The 18,138-nt window shown below is 37.4% G+C and overlaps 1 protein-coding gene across 1 annotated transcript in view; it reads left to right on the top strand.

Moving 5' to 3' along the window:
- PBRM1 (polybromo 1) overlaps positions 1 to 18,138 on the top strand; it is a 141,902-nt gene that overhangs the window by 44,783 nt on the left and 78,981 nt on the right. The window contains exons 12-16 of the mRNA XM_012661922.1: positions 570 to 783; positions 6,041 to 6,182; positions 7,321 to 7,418; positions 15,696 to 15,972; positions 17,793 to 17,898. Of these exons, the coding sequence (XP_012517376.1) occupies positions 570 to 783; positions 6,041 to 6,182; positions 7,321 to 7,418; positions 15,696 to 15,972; positions 17,793 to 17,898 (837 nt within the window). The remainder of the gene's footprint in view (positions 1 to 569; positions 784 to 6,040; positions 6,183 to 7,320; positions 7,419 to 15,695; positions 15,973 to 17,792; positions 17,899 to 18,138) is intronic.

The raw sequence follows: 18,138 nt of genomic DNA, 5'->3' as shown, positions 1-18,138 counted from the left end.
CAATATATTTTGCATTTCTTTAAAAATGATTACATGTTTCATTTGTTTTGGTGTTTTTATGATTAGCTTCTACCTAGAAATTCCCTCAGTAAGGGAACATATCATTCCTCTGGGATGTTATAGATCAGTGGGGCAAAGTCACAAAGACATAAGGCTAAATCACGCCTGACAGTTTCAGCCCAATCTAAATTTATGCTATCATAAATTTCATGCTACTGCTTTAGTTCTGAAATCTCTGAATGGCTACTTGCACCTTTTGGCCAAGCATAGTAAATAGTCTCTGAAAAAAGCACATTTAAAAAGAGAAACTATTTTGCAACCTTTTAAACCGGTGTAACTTTTGCTATTTAGCATTCTATTTCTATGTAATATTTCTTTAAATATGCAATTATATTAAGCATTTTTAACATGATCTTTAATGAAGGTTAGAGACTATTTTAACATAATTATTCTTGAACATACATACATAGCTCAATCCAGAAGGTTGTTAAAAGAACTTTAAAGTATGGTTCTTTCTTTATTTCTTTTTTCTCCTTATATATATTTATACCTTTTTTTGGTCTTCCCAGCTGCACGTTATGAAGAGGGAGAGTCAGAAGCAGAGAGCATCACTTCCTTTATGGATGTTTCAAATCCTTTTTATCAGCTTTATGACACAGTTAGGAGCTGTCGGAATAACCAAGGGCAGCTAATAGCTGAACCTTTTTTCCATTTGCCTTCAAAGAAAAAATATCCTGATTATTATCAGCAAATTAAAATGCCCATATCACTACAACAGATCAGGTAAGAAGTCTTCTATATTACTCAGTAGAAATCTATTTTCTTGCGGTTGAGCCTGCACATACATATTCCTCCCTAAAATGGATAAGAATATTAAAGGCAAAAATGTTTTTTACATCACATTTTAACTGTTCATCTGTCTTACAACTGCGAAAAGTACATCTTTCTGCCCATACCTTTCATTAATACTTTTTGCCTTTTCTAGAAGTTCATATAATTTTGTTTGTTTATTTATTTATTTTTATTTTAATAGGTTTAGGGCGTACAAGTTGAATTCCATTACATATATGTATTATCTAGTGGTGGAGTCTGGGCTTTTGGTGTACCCATCACCCTAGTAGTGTCCATTGTACCCCACAGGTAACTTTTCATCCCTCACCCCCTCGTATCCTTCCCTCTTTTGAGTCTCCAGTGTCCGTTATCCCACTCTGTGTGCCCTTGTAGACTCCCACTTATCAATTCAAGTGAAAACATGTGGCATCTATTTTTCTTTTCCTAGGTTACATAATATAATGGCCTCTAGTTCCATCCAAGTTGCTGCAAAAGCCATTATTTCATTCTTTCTTATCGCTGAGTAGTACTCCATGGTGTACATATACACCACATTTTCTTGATCCACTCATCATTGGATGGGCAGGTGCTTAGATTGATTCCATATCTTTGTGATTGTGAATAGTGCTGTGATAAATGGGTATCTTTTTGATACAATGATTTCTTTTCTTCTGGCTAGATAGTAGTAAGATTATAGGATCGAATGGTAGAACCACTTTTAGTTCTTTGAGAACTCTCCATACTGATCCCATAGAAGTTGTACTAATTTACATTCCCACCAACAGTGTATAAGTGTTCCCTTTTCAAGCATCCATCCCAACATCTATTGGTTTTTGCCTTTTTAAATGGCCATTCCAATTGGTATCTCATTGTGGTTTTAATTTGCATTTCCCTGATGATTAGCGATGGCGAGCATTTTTTCATATGTTTTTTGGCCATTTGTATATCTTCTTTTGAAAAATGCCTGTTTGTATCATTTGCCCACTTTTTAAGGGGGTTGTTTGTTTTTTTTCTTTCTGAATTTGAGTTCCTTGTATATTCTGGATTTAGTCCTTTGTTGGAAACCTGGTTTGCAAATATTTTCTCCCATCCTGTAGGTTGTCTCTTTACTCTGTTGATTATTTCTTTTGCTATGCAGAAGCTTTTTAGTTTAATTAGTTCCAGCTTTCATTAATGTTTTAATTATGACAATTAATCTCTATTTAAATTCTGTATTTGTAGTTAAACCCCTACACTAAGCATAGACAGTTTTTTGGAGAATTCATTAACTGAAACCATACCTGAAAGATGGTTCATCTTAGTTTCCTTTTTCTATTTAGAAAATGTTAAAGTGACCATTGGGAATTCAGCCAGACAAAATACTTAAACCATCATAGTATCATTAAAAATAGTATGAAATCTCAACCACAAAAAAAAAAAAATTTCGAAACTGGGTAAGGACATTTTGGATAAATGGACATTTATCCAAAGAAAATATGCAGTTGACTGGCTAATAAGCACATGAAAAGATGCTAAACATCACTAATTATTAGGAAAATGCAAATCAAAACTACAATGAGATACCACTTCACACCCATTAGGATGGTTACTTTCAAAAAACAGAAAAACGACAAATGTTAGGGAGGATGTGGAGAAATTGGAACCCTTGTGTGTGTGGAATGTAAAATGGTATATAGCTACTATGGAAAACACTATGGTAGTTCCTAAAAAAAATTAAACATAGAATTACCAAATGATCCAGCAATTCCACTTCGATTATATACCCAAAAGAATTGAAAGCAGAATCTCAAAGAGGTATCTGTAAACCTATGTTCACAGCAGCATTATTCACAATAGGTAAAACATGGAAGCAACTAAAGTATCCATTGATCAACGGATGAATGGCGAAGCAAAATATGGCATGTACATAAAATGGAATGTTCTTCAGCCTTAAAAAGGAAGGAAATTCTGACATGCTATAACATGGATGAACCTTAAGGACATTATGCTAAGTAAAATAACACAATCACAAAAAGATAAATACTGTATAATTCTACTTATATGAGGTACTACTTAGAGTAGCCAGAACTCATAGAGACAGGCAGTAGAATGGTGGTTGCCAGGGGCTGGGAGCACGGGGAATAGGGAGTTACTATTTCATGGGTACAGAGTTTCAGTCTTACAAGATGAGAAGAGTTCTGGATATTGATGGTCATGATGGTTGCACAACATTATGGGTGTATTTAATACTGCTGAACTGTATACTTAAAAATGGTCAAGATGGTAAATTTTTTGTTAACTTGTATTTTACCACAATAAAATTGGAGGGGAGGGGAGTAGCCTTTTCTTCAACACTCATTTTCTACCAAGACTTTTCCAATATCAAGTTTACTTTTTATCTATTCTGTTACAGCTAAAAAAATCAGTGATATACTGGAGAGTATATGTGGGCTCTCTATGACATTTGTGAAAGTCAAACCCTTATTTTCTAGACAGACACAAAATTCATGGGACTTTTAACTCATTTTTAAGTCGGTTTGACCTAAAATAAAAAATTGAGAACAGGTGACCAGTATTCTCAGAGAACCATAAAAATTCAAAACATTCTAAAGAATAGATACTTTCAAGAAAAGTTAACTAAAAATCCCAAGTTGTAATCAAATGAGTATGTTTAAAATCACTTGCTTTATGTTCCATCTTTTAATCAGTCTCTATGAATCTTGATATTACCTATACATTCCAAGCTCATTTCTTACGTCTTATAAATTTTCAAAGATATTTTTTGTAGTGCTTTCAGGAAATCAATAAAAATTTCTTGGGTTCCTGTGTATAAAGAACAGAAAAACAGGCCGGGCGCGGTGGCTCACGCCTGTAATCCTAGCTCTCTGGGAGGCCGAGGCAGGCGGATTGTTTGAACTCAGGAGTTCAAAACCAGCCTGAGCAAGAGCGAGACCCCGTCTCCACTAAAATTAGAAAAGAAATTAATTGGACAACTAAAAATACATAGAAAAGATTAGCCGGGCATGGTGGCGCATGCCTGTAGTCCCAGCTACTCGGGAGGCTGAGGCAGGAGGATCGCTTGAGCCCAGGAGTTTGAGGTTGCCGCGAGCTAGGATGACGCCACGGCACTCTAGCCCAGGCAACACAGTGAGAGACTGTCTCAAAAAAAAAAAAAAAAAAAGAACAGAGAAACAGAGCTTAATTGGCCCAGCTGTATCTTCTTATTTATTTAAGTTAAAAATAAGCTAAAAAACAATAGGAAATAAGTAATATAAAATACAGTATTTTGTAGCAATATACCCAGATAGAGTCAAGAAGCAGATAAAAATACCGTAAGTGGGCAAGGTAACGGTAAGCTGGTCTTCGTGGCAGATAACTAAGCTTACAAATAGTAGTAGTACAAATTTTTGTACTTGCAGGATTCTGGGAAATAAGAGCGGCTAACAGTGTGTTTCATGATTTCAAATTTGTAACTTTTGTTTTTAGCATTTGAGCAGTAAGATTTGTGGTGCTTTTATTTAATCCAAACTTTGGAGGTCTTGTATACAAGGAGAATATAGAAAATTGGTTTATTTGGCCCTATTAAAATAACAGAAATTAAGGTTTTAATTGAATAATTTTTGTTCTTGATTTCTTTTCTCTTTCATTTTTTTAAAATTAAAATAATCTAATTACAGTAGTTTAGTTCAAAAGAAGACAAATTAAATCCTTAGCCAGCTCAGTCCTCTGCCCACTACCTTCTTCCAAGTTGGAATTTGCCAGTATAAACTTTGCTTTGTTAAGTTCCATAGTTCTACACCTTGCACCTCCCCCCACCCCTTTTAAAATTTGCTTTCTGGAAGTGGCTGAGGCCTAGCTGGTAGCACTTGAAAGTTCTGAAGGGTCAGCTTTTAGGATGTCTAGTCCTACTCCCTTCCAAGGACACTGAATAAGTGGTGCCTGACAGGAGCATTGCTGTGCCTGGGGCCCCTTCCTTGTGCTATACAGAGCAAGAAAGAAGTCTAGGGCAGTGCTATCCAATAGAACTTTCTGCAATTGTGGAAATGTTTTATTATCTACATTTGTCCAATATGATAGCCACTAGTTACGTGTGTCTGTTGAACACTTGAAATGTGTCTAGCTCACCTAAGGTCTTAGATGTTAAATTTTGTTTAATTTTAATATAAATAGTCACATACGGCTAGTGGCTACTGTGTTATACAGCATAGTTCTGGGAAGATTTGTTAGTAGAAGGAAGACAGTGTCCCCCAAAGCAACAAAAATGGACATGTGAACAGGACCCAAATAGTGTAGGCTCCGTATACTACCTTCTGCGGTGGTGGGATTTGTCAACCCATGTTTTATTTCCCATTTTTCCCTTCCCTCTTCCTGCTACCACTACCCTTGTCCTCCCTGCTACATTAGTCTGGTAAATATCTGCAGATTTATTATTGTTGTCCTTTACAAGTTTGGGTTCTCTGTTCTTTGTGTGTTGAGAACACTTAGCACTTTACCCTTTGAATAGACAGGAGGCTGAATTTAAACACTAGGCGCTAGCTACACAGCTGGTACCAAGAGATGAATTTGTGCTAAGTTGTTTTTTGCTTCATCCCAGAGGTGGTCTTTAATATTCTTATGTCTTTAAGGACTACAAAGTATCTGAATATGATTTTGGAATTTTTTTTTTTTTTGGAGACAGAGTCTCACTCTGTCGCCCTGGGTACAGTACAGTGGTGTCATCACAGCTCACTGCAACCTGAAACTCCTGGGCTTGAACAATTCTGCTGCCTCAGCCTCCCGAGTAGCTGGGACTACAGACATGCACTGCCATGCCCAGCTAATTTTTTCTATGTAGTTTTAGTTGTCCAGCTAATTTCTTTCTATTTTTGGTAGAGACGGGGTCTCGCTCTTGCTCAGGCTGGTCTCGAACTCCTGAGCTCAAACGATCCACCCGCCTCGGCCTCCCAGAGTGCTAGGATTATAGGCATGAGCCACCGGGCCCGGCCCCGTCCTCTTACTCTTATAGTGTTTTAGCTTATTCTTTTGAATTTTCAAGTAAACTTTCATATTGCTTAAAGGTAATGGTGCTTTTACCTCCTTTATATCTTGAAAGTCATTTTCAAGTTTCTAACCAGTATTCCTAATAAAGATACCATCTAGTGCATGTCAAAATTTTTACATTGGACTTTCAGGAAGAATGTTTTCATAATTTTCATAATGGAAAATTCTAGCCTATGTTTGTCTTTCACAGAACAAAGCTGAAGAACCAAGAATATGAAACTTTAGATCATTTGGAGTGTGATCTGAATTTAATGTTTGAAAATGCCAAACGCTATAACGTTCCAAATTCAGCCATCTACAAGAGAGTTCTAAAATTACAGCAAGTTATGCAGGTATGATCTTGGGTTTGCTAAGTTTATTGTATGTATGATTAAAATAATTTCACTTTTTAGTGTGTTCTTTTAAGAAGTGTGATTTCCGCCCCCAGCAATATCACATCATTCATTTCAACCATAAGTACTGCTGAATATTATTTTAGAGTTGTCAAGGCAATATATAGGAGAAATAATAGTTTAGACAGGGTTAGCTTTCTGAGAGGAGGAAGCAGGAATTTGTCCCTGGGGGGTAATTTTAGGATTTTCAGAACATTACCCTGTATTGACAGATGATATTCCATCATTTAGGTTTTACTCCTTCGGTTGTAGACTTTGTTTCTGTTAAATTAGGACTAGTCCTAAGAGAAAGGACCTCTGAAGCTAATTAATCATTGTATAGTGGTCGTGAGTTTAACACGTCACCTCTGAGAGAACCCCTTGGAGGACATCTGAGGTCATGGGTCATCTAGGGGTTTTAAGACAAAAAGGTAGGTATGAAATAGAAATTGGGTCTGTGTGACAGTTTTTGGTAGAATCTTTCTGGAAAGACAATCTCAGAGCAAGGAAGCAACAAAGGCAATTTTAGATCACCCACAGAGTCTTCGTTTTTTATGATGAACACTGTGATCCTTAGTGCTATGACTTTCAGGTATTACCTTTTCAGTAGTCTGTGTATATTCCCTAAGCCTACTGTGCTTGGACTTTCAGCTCCATTTGGCAGAGGTCTTTAAAAATGTATGTGTCGAAAAGTAGATCTTCTTTCACTTCTCACAGTAAACTTTATTCTTAACTACACTGCCCCTTACAAGTTGGGAGTATGAAAGGGCCCTCTTTGGGTTGGTTTTACTTAAATATGGCCACCAGAGCAAGATGCCCCTACAACTTGCCTCAGTGCTTTTAACCACTCAGCACCCTTTGTAGTCTTAAATGCTCTAGCTAGCATTGATTCCTCAACTCTGTGGATCCACTTTTTTAACCTACTTTTTTGTCATGCAGGCTTTTGTTAAATTGGGTTATTGAAAATGTTTAGTGACTCTAATTTTGTGTATCCTACACGTGGTTGTACCTTTCTGAGTGAATCGGCTCTTTAACGTTCATGTATTCATAGGAGTATTCAGCGGAATGAGCTTGACTCCTGGGATCTGCTCTGTTTTAGGCAAAGAAGAAAGAGCTTGCTAGGAGAGACGACATTGAGGACGGAGACAGCATGATCTCTTCAGCCACCTCTGATACTGGTAGTGCCAAAAGAAAAAGGTATATGCTCTTCTTATAGCTGGAGACATCTCAGTTCCTATTTATATTTTTTTAGATAAGTGCAGACAAATGGCTTTTTTTAAGCTATCAAATGTGAATTCTATTATAAGCTTTAAATATTTGATGTCTTCTTTTATAATTCATTTATAAAATGGATGAGTAACTTTTTTTGTACAAATACCATATTGGTTTTAGAGGACACAGATGAAAATGACAACTACATATGTAGCTTGGCAAAGCATGTTATTTTTGCCATCCAGGTTATTTTTTTAATGTGGCATTTGAAGAGTGCCTCTTAATCTAATTTAGGTAATTTCTACATGGTAAATTATAAAGGGTAATATATGAATTAAGAAAAGTAAGGAGAAATTCTGTAGTACCACCTCAGGGAAGTTAGTCATTGCTCTTACTCCTTTGTTTGTGTTAACCTGATCTTTATTTGCCATTTTAAGAATATCAGATTGTTAAATACCAAATCATAACTTCTTATAGCCCATGGAATGCTAAGCTAGATATTTGGGTTTTTTTCCTCTCTAGCCTTTCTCTCAGCTTCCCTAACTCTTTCTTCCTCTCATGGGTTTTGTGGAAGGGGATCTTACTATGAAATTCTGAAGTTGGACTCCTGTAAGGAATCATGCAAGACCATTTGTTTTGTCTACGTCTTCCACTCGGAGTTTCTCTGGCCTGATCATTGTAGAACACTGTATTCTTCCTCAAGCATAACTGTCTTACCATCTTTGCAGCAACTGTCAATACAGAGAGAATACCTTAAACAAGGAATAAGCTAATCACTAATAGCAGGACATGACAGATTCAAAATTGAATGAAGTCATTAGTGACTCTTGACAGTTCTGTACATGCATTAAGCAATCTACTAAGATCAGAAGATTTTAAAAAGTCCTTTAGAAAAGAGAAGCTGTCCTATCTTTCCCTCTTATAAATAGCATTGAGAGAATTTTTCAGCATTGAAAATAACTTTGTCATGGTAACTAAATTGATTGGTGTACCCTGAGATGTGAGTCTCCTCCATTACTGGCCTATGAATTTCATCCTTCCAAGTTCTTAATTCCTTGTTATACCAGGGACAACGGAGGAAAAGTATGAAATCAGATCAAAGACATCAAATCAAGAACATCTTTGAGTGTAATTATATTACTCTACTACAGCATCACCTGTGTTTTCCAGATCAGTCACCAATCAAAGATTAAAACTTCTCAGGCAAAAGAAGGTAATGGAGGCAAAAGTGATGGTACAATTAGTGCCAACACTGGATGAAAAGAGAGATCTTAAATTAATTGAATGTTAAGAAAACAGTTCCAAGGAAGCATTAGCCCAGGCCATATCTTTAAAAATTATATATCTCTATGGCTTATAGTTTGTGGGACACTCAAGTAGATTAAATGAAAGTTACTGTCCTAAAACCTCCTGTAAAAAGAAAACTGAGCTTTATGTTCTTGAAATAATAAAATTCCACTTCAGACAAAAAGTCTTTATGAACAGTTTTCCTAGGAAGTGTTTTGTACAATGAAGGGGAAAACACAAATAAGAGAAGGACAAATATAAACCATCTGCTAAAGTAATAAAAGAACAAACCTGGATTTGAAATGCAGGCATGAGTGGATGTTAAAAGATTGAGAGAATTAATTCCTATACTTCAGACTATGACAAAGGAATTAACATGATGAGCCTTATAGAAGGTAGTTAAGAGATTTTGGTAATAAGAAATAGACTTCTCCAGAAGTCAGGCAAACAGCAGCCTAGGTTAAGCTAAGTTTGGCCATAGAGATGAGGGCCAAGTATTCCAAGTGCCACTTGACTCCTAAGTATTGTGTGTGATTCTACTTTTGCTTTATTTTTTTAATACCAAAGAGCATGAGAAAAATTGAATATGGGTATGTTCTCTTCATTCTGGGAATGGCATTCTTTTCCCCCTACTCTATACCCAAATATCCACCTTCTGTCTTCTGTGTTGAAATGTTCCAAGTATTACTATCTTTTAGCCTTTGGACTGAATAATTCTCTTTTTTCTCAACCATATTTGGTTTATACCCTCCAATGTTGCTTGTTTTGTTTCTCTTCACATGTAATGTTTGTTTCTGCTTTCCCAGGAACACTCATGACAGTGAGATGTTGGGTCTCAGGAGGCTATCCAGGTGTGCAGTCCTTTTTTATGCATAAACATTCTTTTAAAAGTATAACTTTTCTGTGGCATGGTCAGTACTGATTAGGTGAAAAGTGAAGCCTTAAGCATGTGAAAAAAGTATTTGGGTGCCAGTTTATTTTATGAATAAAGAAAGCAGTGCAGTTTAGAAGTCTAGTTAGTAAAATAAATTCAGAATTAGTTAGCTTAGATATGTTCGTGAGTATCTTTACTTTGTTGCTAGCTTTGCCGGGACAGAAAACCCCCTCACCAATCATTGTGGCTATGCTTCTGTAGCAACAGGTAGAAGGTGGCATTGCCAATGACCAGGGACTGGCAAATGCTGATTCCCTTTCAGGGATGGCTTTTATTGATTGGAGGAGATAGAGGGATCAGAATCAACATTGACAGTCCAAGTGATGTCAGTGCATGTGGTCACTATGCATTGGGTTAGTGCTTCACCAGCATGGATACATTTACTCAGTCTCTGATCTTGTCCCTGTCTTTTTTAAAAAGCATTCATTCTTTTGCATGTTACTTATTTTAAAAACAACCTATGAGTTGTCATGCCATAGTGCTTGTAATAATTGTCTAGTGTTTCTGTTTTCACATTTGCCATCTGACATTCACAGAGTATCAGTTGCTGTGGAACACTAGACTCTGCTCTTACAGGTCATAAAGGACAACATTCAGTAATCTCTTCTACCTGCCAGGAACTTATTAGCCAGGGAAAGAGGCAGTTTAAAAACAAATGAAATTATATGGAAACAATGTAGTAAAATAATTGCATAAGGTACACAACTATGTAGTTATATAGAAATGTTGTATGATTGCCCAGATAACTTTAAGATTATTTCCGCACCATGCATTTCCTTGAAAGTTAAGCGTCTTAAGTTACCTACATGTTGCTACCATATGTAAGCCAGTCTATAAAATGACTATGTTATCATTGTCATCTTCCCAATATTTTCCATAAGAAAAGTTTTCTTAGATGGTAAATTTAACAAAAAGAACATGGATTGTATTCTTTTATATATCATTCATAGTGTATGGCACTAACTCCATGTGATAATAGAAATAGAAATGGGAGGCATCATGGGGTAGTGTTACAACCCCAAGCTTTAGAGCCTAACTGCCCAAGTTCAAATCCCAGCTTTTCTTATTAGCTTTGTGATCTAAGCCTCATTTCACTTTCATCTGAAAAAGGAGTTGATGACAGTACCTACATAGGATTGCTGTGAGAATGCATTTGGTTAATACATGTTAAGCCCTTAGGATTGGATGCATTGAGTACTCAAATGTAGCTCTGATTATTTTCTGGAAGTGTAGTGTCTGTTGACATCAGGACTCAGTAGATTTCATTTTGTTTTTAGTCAGATGTTACCAGCCTGGGAAGACTGATTGGAAAAGATGAATGAAAAGGTTTTATTTCTTAAAGATTTGAAAATGAAATATAGCAAACCTTGTAAAAGAAAGAACTTTTGTGTTTACTAAGCTCAATAGCAAGTACCACAGAAGCTCTAAGGCCAGGGAGCTAAATACTGGGAGACCTGGCAGCCTGTGAACAGGGTTGGATTTAAAGAGGCTCTTGATAAGCACCAACTTATCAAGGGACATGATAAAATCTACGTGGTGATTATCAGCTGATTTAAGTGTCAGTTCTGATTATTCACTTTGTGGCCTTAGTTATTCGTTTGATGTCTCTAAGCCTCAATTTTTACATCTGCAAAATTGGGATAATAGTTGTACCTGATTCTCAGAGTTTGGGGATTAAATGAGTACATAGTGTTAAGCACATGGTAGAAGTGGTAGCTGTTATAACTATAGGACTTTTGTGTGTATATATGCAAATAGGTATATATAATAATAAGTAGTAGTTTCAGAAGAATAACGATCAGGGCATTGGAGAAAATGGCTGACCACGAAGTATGAGGGCCAGGACTAACATTGCGGCATGAAAAATTGAAAGGAAAATCACATCTAGAAGGGCTGTGGAAGTCCTCTAGAACTTGGTAATAAGATAAGGGGAGCAGAAAATGACTGTGCAGTGTTTCAGATTGGGTTGGGTTGGGTTCTGGAGGTTGGTGGTGGTCCTGGAAAATTACTCAGAACAGAGCCTCTACTAGCTTATAATCTTTGTGCAAATTAGATAAAGCACCCGTTTCTCAAGACATTTATTTGACTTTCATGTGTTGGAAAATTGCTTTAAAATACTTATTTTGTTACCTCAGGACCCTTTATGGCCCATCTTCTATAAAATTGTAGTATATTTATTATAGCAATGTCTATGATCTGAATTTTTGTCCCCTTATGCATGGCCCCTTCAGTGCACAATGATGAATACCCCTAGTTTTGAACTCCCTTAAGATGTATTTTACTTTAGTATGTTCAAAGATGCTGATTAAAAAAAGGATAATGATTATGCTAGTTAGAAGGTCTGGGATTAAATGATGTGATATGCACCTTTCCAAAAATGGAGAAAAGTAAACAAACTGTTCACAGTTAATGGTTTGAAAGAGGAGAAGTAGGATATATAGAGGGGTTCTAAGAAGAATCTGAAAAGCAAAGTGACAAAGAAAATAGTAGCCAGAAAGTTTCAAATAGGGGGCTGTAGTGGCTGTGTTTTTTGTTTTTTTTGTTTTTTTTTGTTTTTTGAGACAGAGTCTCAACTGTGTTGCCCGGGCTCGAGTGCCGTGGCGTCATCCTAACTCACAGCAACCTCAAACTCCTGGGCTCAAGCGATCCTCCTGCCTCAGCCTCCCGAGTAGCTGGGACTACAGGCATGCGCCACTATGCCCGGCTAATTTTTTTTCTATATATTTTTAGTTGTCCAATTAATTTCTTTCTAACTTTAGTAGAGACGGGGTCTCACTCTTGCTCAGGCTGGTTTCTAACTCCTGAGCTCAAACAATCCGCCTGCCTCGGCCTCCCAGAGAGCTAGGATTACAGGCGTGTGGCTGTGTTTTTGTAATGCAGAGTGTATTCATTTCAAAGAGTATTTAAAGCTTTCAGAAGTCATGGATGTAATATGGCTTTGCATTCGTAGTAGAAAAAGATAAAGCAAACATACCAGCCACCCAAGCTAATACAGTTATTATAAAAGAGTATAAAGTTTAGCTCTGAGTTTTTTCTGTAGCCAGGTTAAAATTAATGGGCCTGGACCAGGCACAGTGGCTCACGCCTGTAATCCTAACACTTTGGGAGACTGAAGTGGGAAAATCTCTTGAGGCCAGAAGTTTGAGTCTAGCCTGGGCAATAGTGAGGCCCTGTCTCTACAAAAAAAAAAAAAAGAAAGAAAAATTAACAAGTGTGGCGACATATACCTGTAGTCCCAGCTACTTGGTAGGCTAAGACAAGAGGATCACGTGAGCCCAGGAGTTTGAGGTTGCAGTGAGCTATGATGATGCCATTGCACTGTAGCCTGGGCAAAAGAGAGAGACACTGTCTCCAAAAAAAAAAAAAAGAAGATTAATTGGCCAATGAGTCTTAGTCCCAAAGGCACTATAAGGATCTGGAAAAATGTAAACAAAATAACAAAGCTGGATTGGTTCAGAGAAGGTCAAAAGTGACCCTAGTAATAAAAATTTTGCTTGCCTTCGAGGATGGAAATCAATTACACATCACTCTCTTAAGGAGCAAATGATACATATGAAGAAAAAAAAACTACTAGTAATAGAGAGCTAAAACAATAAATTTCAGTTATTAGATTAGAGCAATTTCTTACATACAACCAGATTTCACATTCTGGGTATGTCCCACTCAAAGCTACCAAGTATCAGAGTTATTGGTGTTGAAATAATGGGCCACTTTATGTTCTTTTACTTTGTTGGCAAAATTCAGTTAAAAACTTCCCTTTGGTATAGGCGTGGTGGCTCACGCCTGTAATCCTGCCACTATGGGAGGCGGAGGTGGAAGGATTGCTTGAGCTAATGAGTTTGAGACCAGACTGAGCAATAGTGAGACCTCATCTCTACCAAAAATAGAAAACTGGGACGGGCGTGGTGGTGCATGCCTGTGGTCCCAGCTATTTTGAAGGCTGAGGCTGCAGGATCACTTTAGCCCAGGAGTTTGAGGTTACAGGGAACTATAATGACACCACTGTGTACTCTACCCAGGATGACATAGCAAGACTCTGTCTCCAAAAAAAAAAAAAAATACTTTTCCCAGATGACAGTATTTGTGGCTTCATACAGGAACAGGGAAAGCCTAATGGTAATTGAGAGTGGTTTGCTGGAACCCAGAAAGGAATAGGGCTGATCTCCTCCTGGTCCAGGTCAGGCCTTAACTGAATTGTTACGCTGTTTGAAATTCCTGTAATGAGGACTGATTTCATTCTGACTAACTTATTAAAGAGATCTTTTATGCTTAGAGCTTCAAAATTGAATCCCTGAGTCTTCCTTTTAAAGTGAGCCCTCACATGTGAGACCTAAACAAACCATATCTGACTTCAGGTTCTGAAATTTTCCCTTAGAGACTTCCTAAAAGTTAAAGTCATCTGTGTTCTCATCTCTGTAGTATTGGAGTTTGGTCCCACCTTCCCTTCTATTACTCACTTGCTAAAGGCTTAGAATGAAAGAACTCTTCCTCTCTCATCATCGCCCCAGGATGCCTATTTGGAGAGATAGTTTCCACTGGAATATGAAATATCTCCTACATTGCCATGTGGCTCACACCTGTAATCCTTGTACTTTGAGAGGCCGAGGTGGGAAGATCTCTAAAGGCCAGGAGTTCGAGACCAGCCTAGGTAATAACAAGACCCCCATCTCTACAAAAACTAAAAAAAATTAGCCAGGTGTGGTCGTGCACGCCTGTAGTCCCAGCTACTCAGGAGGGTGAGGCAGGAGGATCCTTGAGCCCAGGAGTTTGAGGTTGCAGTGAGCTGTGATGAAGTCACTGTACTGTATCCTGGTGAGCAAGACCCTGTCTCTAAAATAAATAAATAAAAAGTGTACAGAAGGATGTGCATAGGTTATATGCAAAAACCACACTATTTTATGTAAGGGACTTGAGCATCCACAGATTTTGGTATCTGCAGGAGGTGCTGGAACCAATCCCTCACAAATACCAATGGACAATATACTGTATTATTAAATCTTAGTAAATGTTTGTTGAATAGAAATTAACTCTTAAGTCATTTCTTATTATTACCTACCTGACTGTTCACTTAACATAAGAACAGTTGACCAGAAGTCTTTTCAGAAGAGCATCTCTTTTAACAGTTGACTGGGCAGCTCACCTTGGGCAAATCATTTAGCATCTCTGAGCCAGTTTTCTCAACAATTAGGAGGCAAGACTATCTGCTCTCTTGGGCCCCTTTTGAATTCTGGTTCTAATTTCTGGTTCCTTGCATTTTATTCCATACCACTTCACATTAGTTTCTCAGCATCATATTTCACTGGGGGAATTTGGAGAACAAGACAGGGATTCATACTCTAGGATGAAAATTTACTCCAGAAAATGCAGATGAACCACAGATCATTTATTATTTAAACTAGCTTGGGACTGTGGATAATACTGATGGAGGGAGGGAGCAGGGATTGACCCTGACAGAATCAATACTGGAGAGACTTGTACCCACTGTGGAATGGAGACACTTAGTCTGGTAGACGGTCTCCTTTTATTTTCTGGGAACCAAAATATACAGGTGTTCAGAAGTAGTTGTCTTAAGAGATGAAACATTTATCTTTGTTAGGTTTTGTTGCTGTTTTCTTTTTTTGTGCTTGGAAGTGAGAATAGTAGTAACAACAGGGAATCACTAGTTTTATTGCACTTTTGCTCTGTTCATCTTTAGACAAAAAAATGTATTTCATTTGATTATAGAATTTCATTTTCTTTCAGTGTCAGGCAAGATCTTTTTTCAAACATTGCATTTCATGAGATATTCTAAACAGCTTTATCTGGTGTTCACTGGCTGCTTGTGCCAGGGTCACTAGGTTTTAACTATTTTGGAAATGTTTCTAATATTTGCTTATAGCTCCCAGCATGTTTACTGTGTTTGTGGCATATGTAATCAATAAATTGTAATCATTATGAAGCACTTGCCCACAGATTAATCTGTTTCCTTTCATGTTCATCCTTGTATAAAGAAAACTGAACCTGTTCTCATTTTTCCTGTCTTCTACCTCCTCCCTCAACAGTAAAAAGAACATAAGAAAGCAGCGAATGAAAATCTTATTCAATGTTGTTCTTGAAGCTCGAGAGCCAGGTTCAGGCAGAAGACTTTGTGATCTCTTTATGGTTAAACCATCCAAAAAGGACTATCCTGATTATTATAAAATCATCTTGGAGCCAATGGACTTGAAAATAATTGAGCATAACATCCGCAATGACAAATATGCAGGTGAAGAGGGAATGATAGAAGACATGAAGCTGATGTTCCGCAACGCTAGGCACTACAATGAGGAGGGCTCTCAGGTAAGGAGGGGTGGAGATCCTGAAGTAGGCACTTTTTCTTTTAGGTGGCAGTAAAACAATACATTTTGAGAGAGCAGCTTGAGAGGCCTAACTTAAATTATTCTTCTTAATTACTAGGTTAATAACTTTGTTTTTTCTTAATTGTTTAAAATCAGAGGCAGTATAATATGAAGATTAAAAGTTCATACTTTGTAATCTGACATCCTAGATTTGAATCCCACTCTGCCCATCCCTGCGTAAATAACTTATCCTTCCTGATGCCCGGTTTCCTCATCTTAAATTAGGAGCAGTAACAGTACTTGCATCAGGGTTGTTGTAGGATTTAAAAGAGGTAGTATATACTGAGCATTTGACACAGTACTGAATAAGCACTCAAAGGAAAGCCAGTAGCATTAAAATCTTTCATCATCATTATTATTGCTATCCTCCCTAGGCCATACTTCTCCAAAGACCGTCCATAAAATGGTATAATTATATAAGAATCAGCATGATACTCCCATAAATGTGCCTCTAAATAATTTATTTAATTGATTTTGGTATGAAGCATCTGATTTTTAGTTCTTTATCAGTATAGCTAAAATACAGTCTTCATTCTTTGATATTTCTTCTATTTTATATCTTTTATCTACTTTAAATCTCCCAGAAATAAAATAACATTTTCAAATCATTTATTTCCTTTCTTCTGCTTGGAGGAAAGCATTACATTTGATTATAAAATAAAATATATATTGAGGATGCTTGTAGATCAAAGAAATAGTTCCCTCTGTCATGGGGGTTTACTCTGTCCTCAGTATCATTGGCTAATGTACCACTTTCTGTCACTGGTAGAGAAAAAAGCTACCTTTAAAAGAAGTCGCCAGGCTGGGAGCAGTGGCTCATGCCTGTAATCCTAGCACTTTGGGAGGCCAAGGCAGGAGGATTGCTTGAGCCCAGGAGTTCGAGACCAGCCTGAGCAAGAGTGAGACCCCGTGTCTACAAAAAAACAAAAATAGAAAAATTAGCCAGGCCTGGTGGCACGCACCTATAGTCCCAGTTACATGGGAGGCTGAGGCAGGAGGATCGCTTGAACCCAGGAGTTTGAGGTTGCCATCAGCTGTGGTGACACTACTGCACTCTAGCCTGGGTGACAGATTGAGACCCTGTCTCAAAAAAAAAAAATTAAAAAAAAAAAAAAAAAAAAAAAGAGATGACCAAAGAAGAGACATTACTTATATCCTCAGCGCCTCTACTCTGGTGGGTGGTCAAGGGAGGACATAGCCTCTGCTGGGGAGGTAGGAGGAAGCAGCTCTGGAGGCAAAGCTATTAGGTGCGTAACCTTGTTGGCTGCGTATTACCACCTTGGCTCCATCTTCAGAGAGAAATCCTTACACAGGGATTGTTTTTTTGTGTATCAGATTCCAGACTGTGAACTCCGATTTGGGATTTAACAATATTTGAGATATTGTTCTGCAACTATCAGATATTTTTAATCTCTAATTCCTATTGGGCTAAGTGTGCTATCTTGAAGGTCCAGTGGAAAAGAATAGGTTTTTGAGGAAAACGACACCTGTAAATGTATTTCAGGACTTCTGTTAAAACCTGTGATGATTCTACTATAGTAGTTCTCAGACGTTAGCTTGCTTATCTGCACATTAGAATCACCTGGGAAACTTACAAAGCCAATTTAGGCCAAGGCCCTCCCTACGGAGGTAGTGATTTTATTGCTCTGTAGTGCTGCCAACTGTCGTAAACTGTGTTTTTAAAGCTTCTTTATGGATACATATTATACCTTATTAAAAAGTTTTTTAGAAAATAATTTTAAATATATCTTTGGAATGTAGGTGTACAACGATGCACATATCCTGGAAAAGCTACTCAAGGATAAAAGGAAAGAGCTGGGGCCCCTGCCTGATGATGATGACATGGCTTCCCCCAAACTCAAGCTGAGTAAGGCAGCATCACACTTTCTTTCTTTTTCAGTTTAGTCTGTCAAGGAGAGATTGCCGATTTTCTGAAATAATATTTAATTAAATTAAGTATTTAATTAAACGAATATATTTAAACTCTCTGGCACTCCAGCATGGAGTTTCTTCCCTCTTCTCAAACACTTTTACTGTATTTTAAGCAGCTAAACTGTGATGAGCATGTGGGGAATAGAATATAACATCAAAGATTTTGTTTACTTTC

The sequence above is a fragment of the Propithecus coquereli genome, unplaced genomic scaffold, assembly GCF_000956105.1.
Source record: "Propithecus coquereli isolate 6110/MARCELLA unplaced genomic scaffold, Pcoq_1.0 Scaffold1, whole genome shotgun sequence".
Lineage (NCBI taxonomy): Eukaryota > Metazoa > Chordata > Mammalia > Primates > Indriidae > Propithecus > Propithecus coquereli.
Note: the sequence above shows the minus strand (reverse complement) of the source record. Positions and strands in the feature narration are given on the sequence as shown.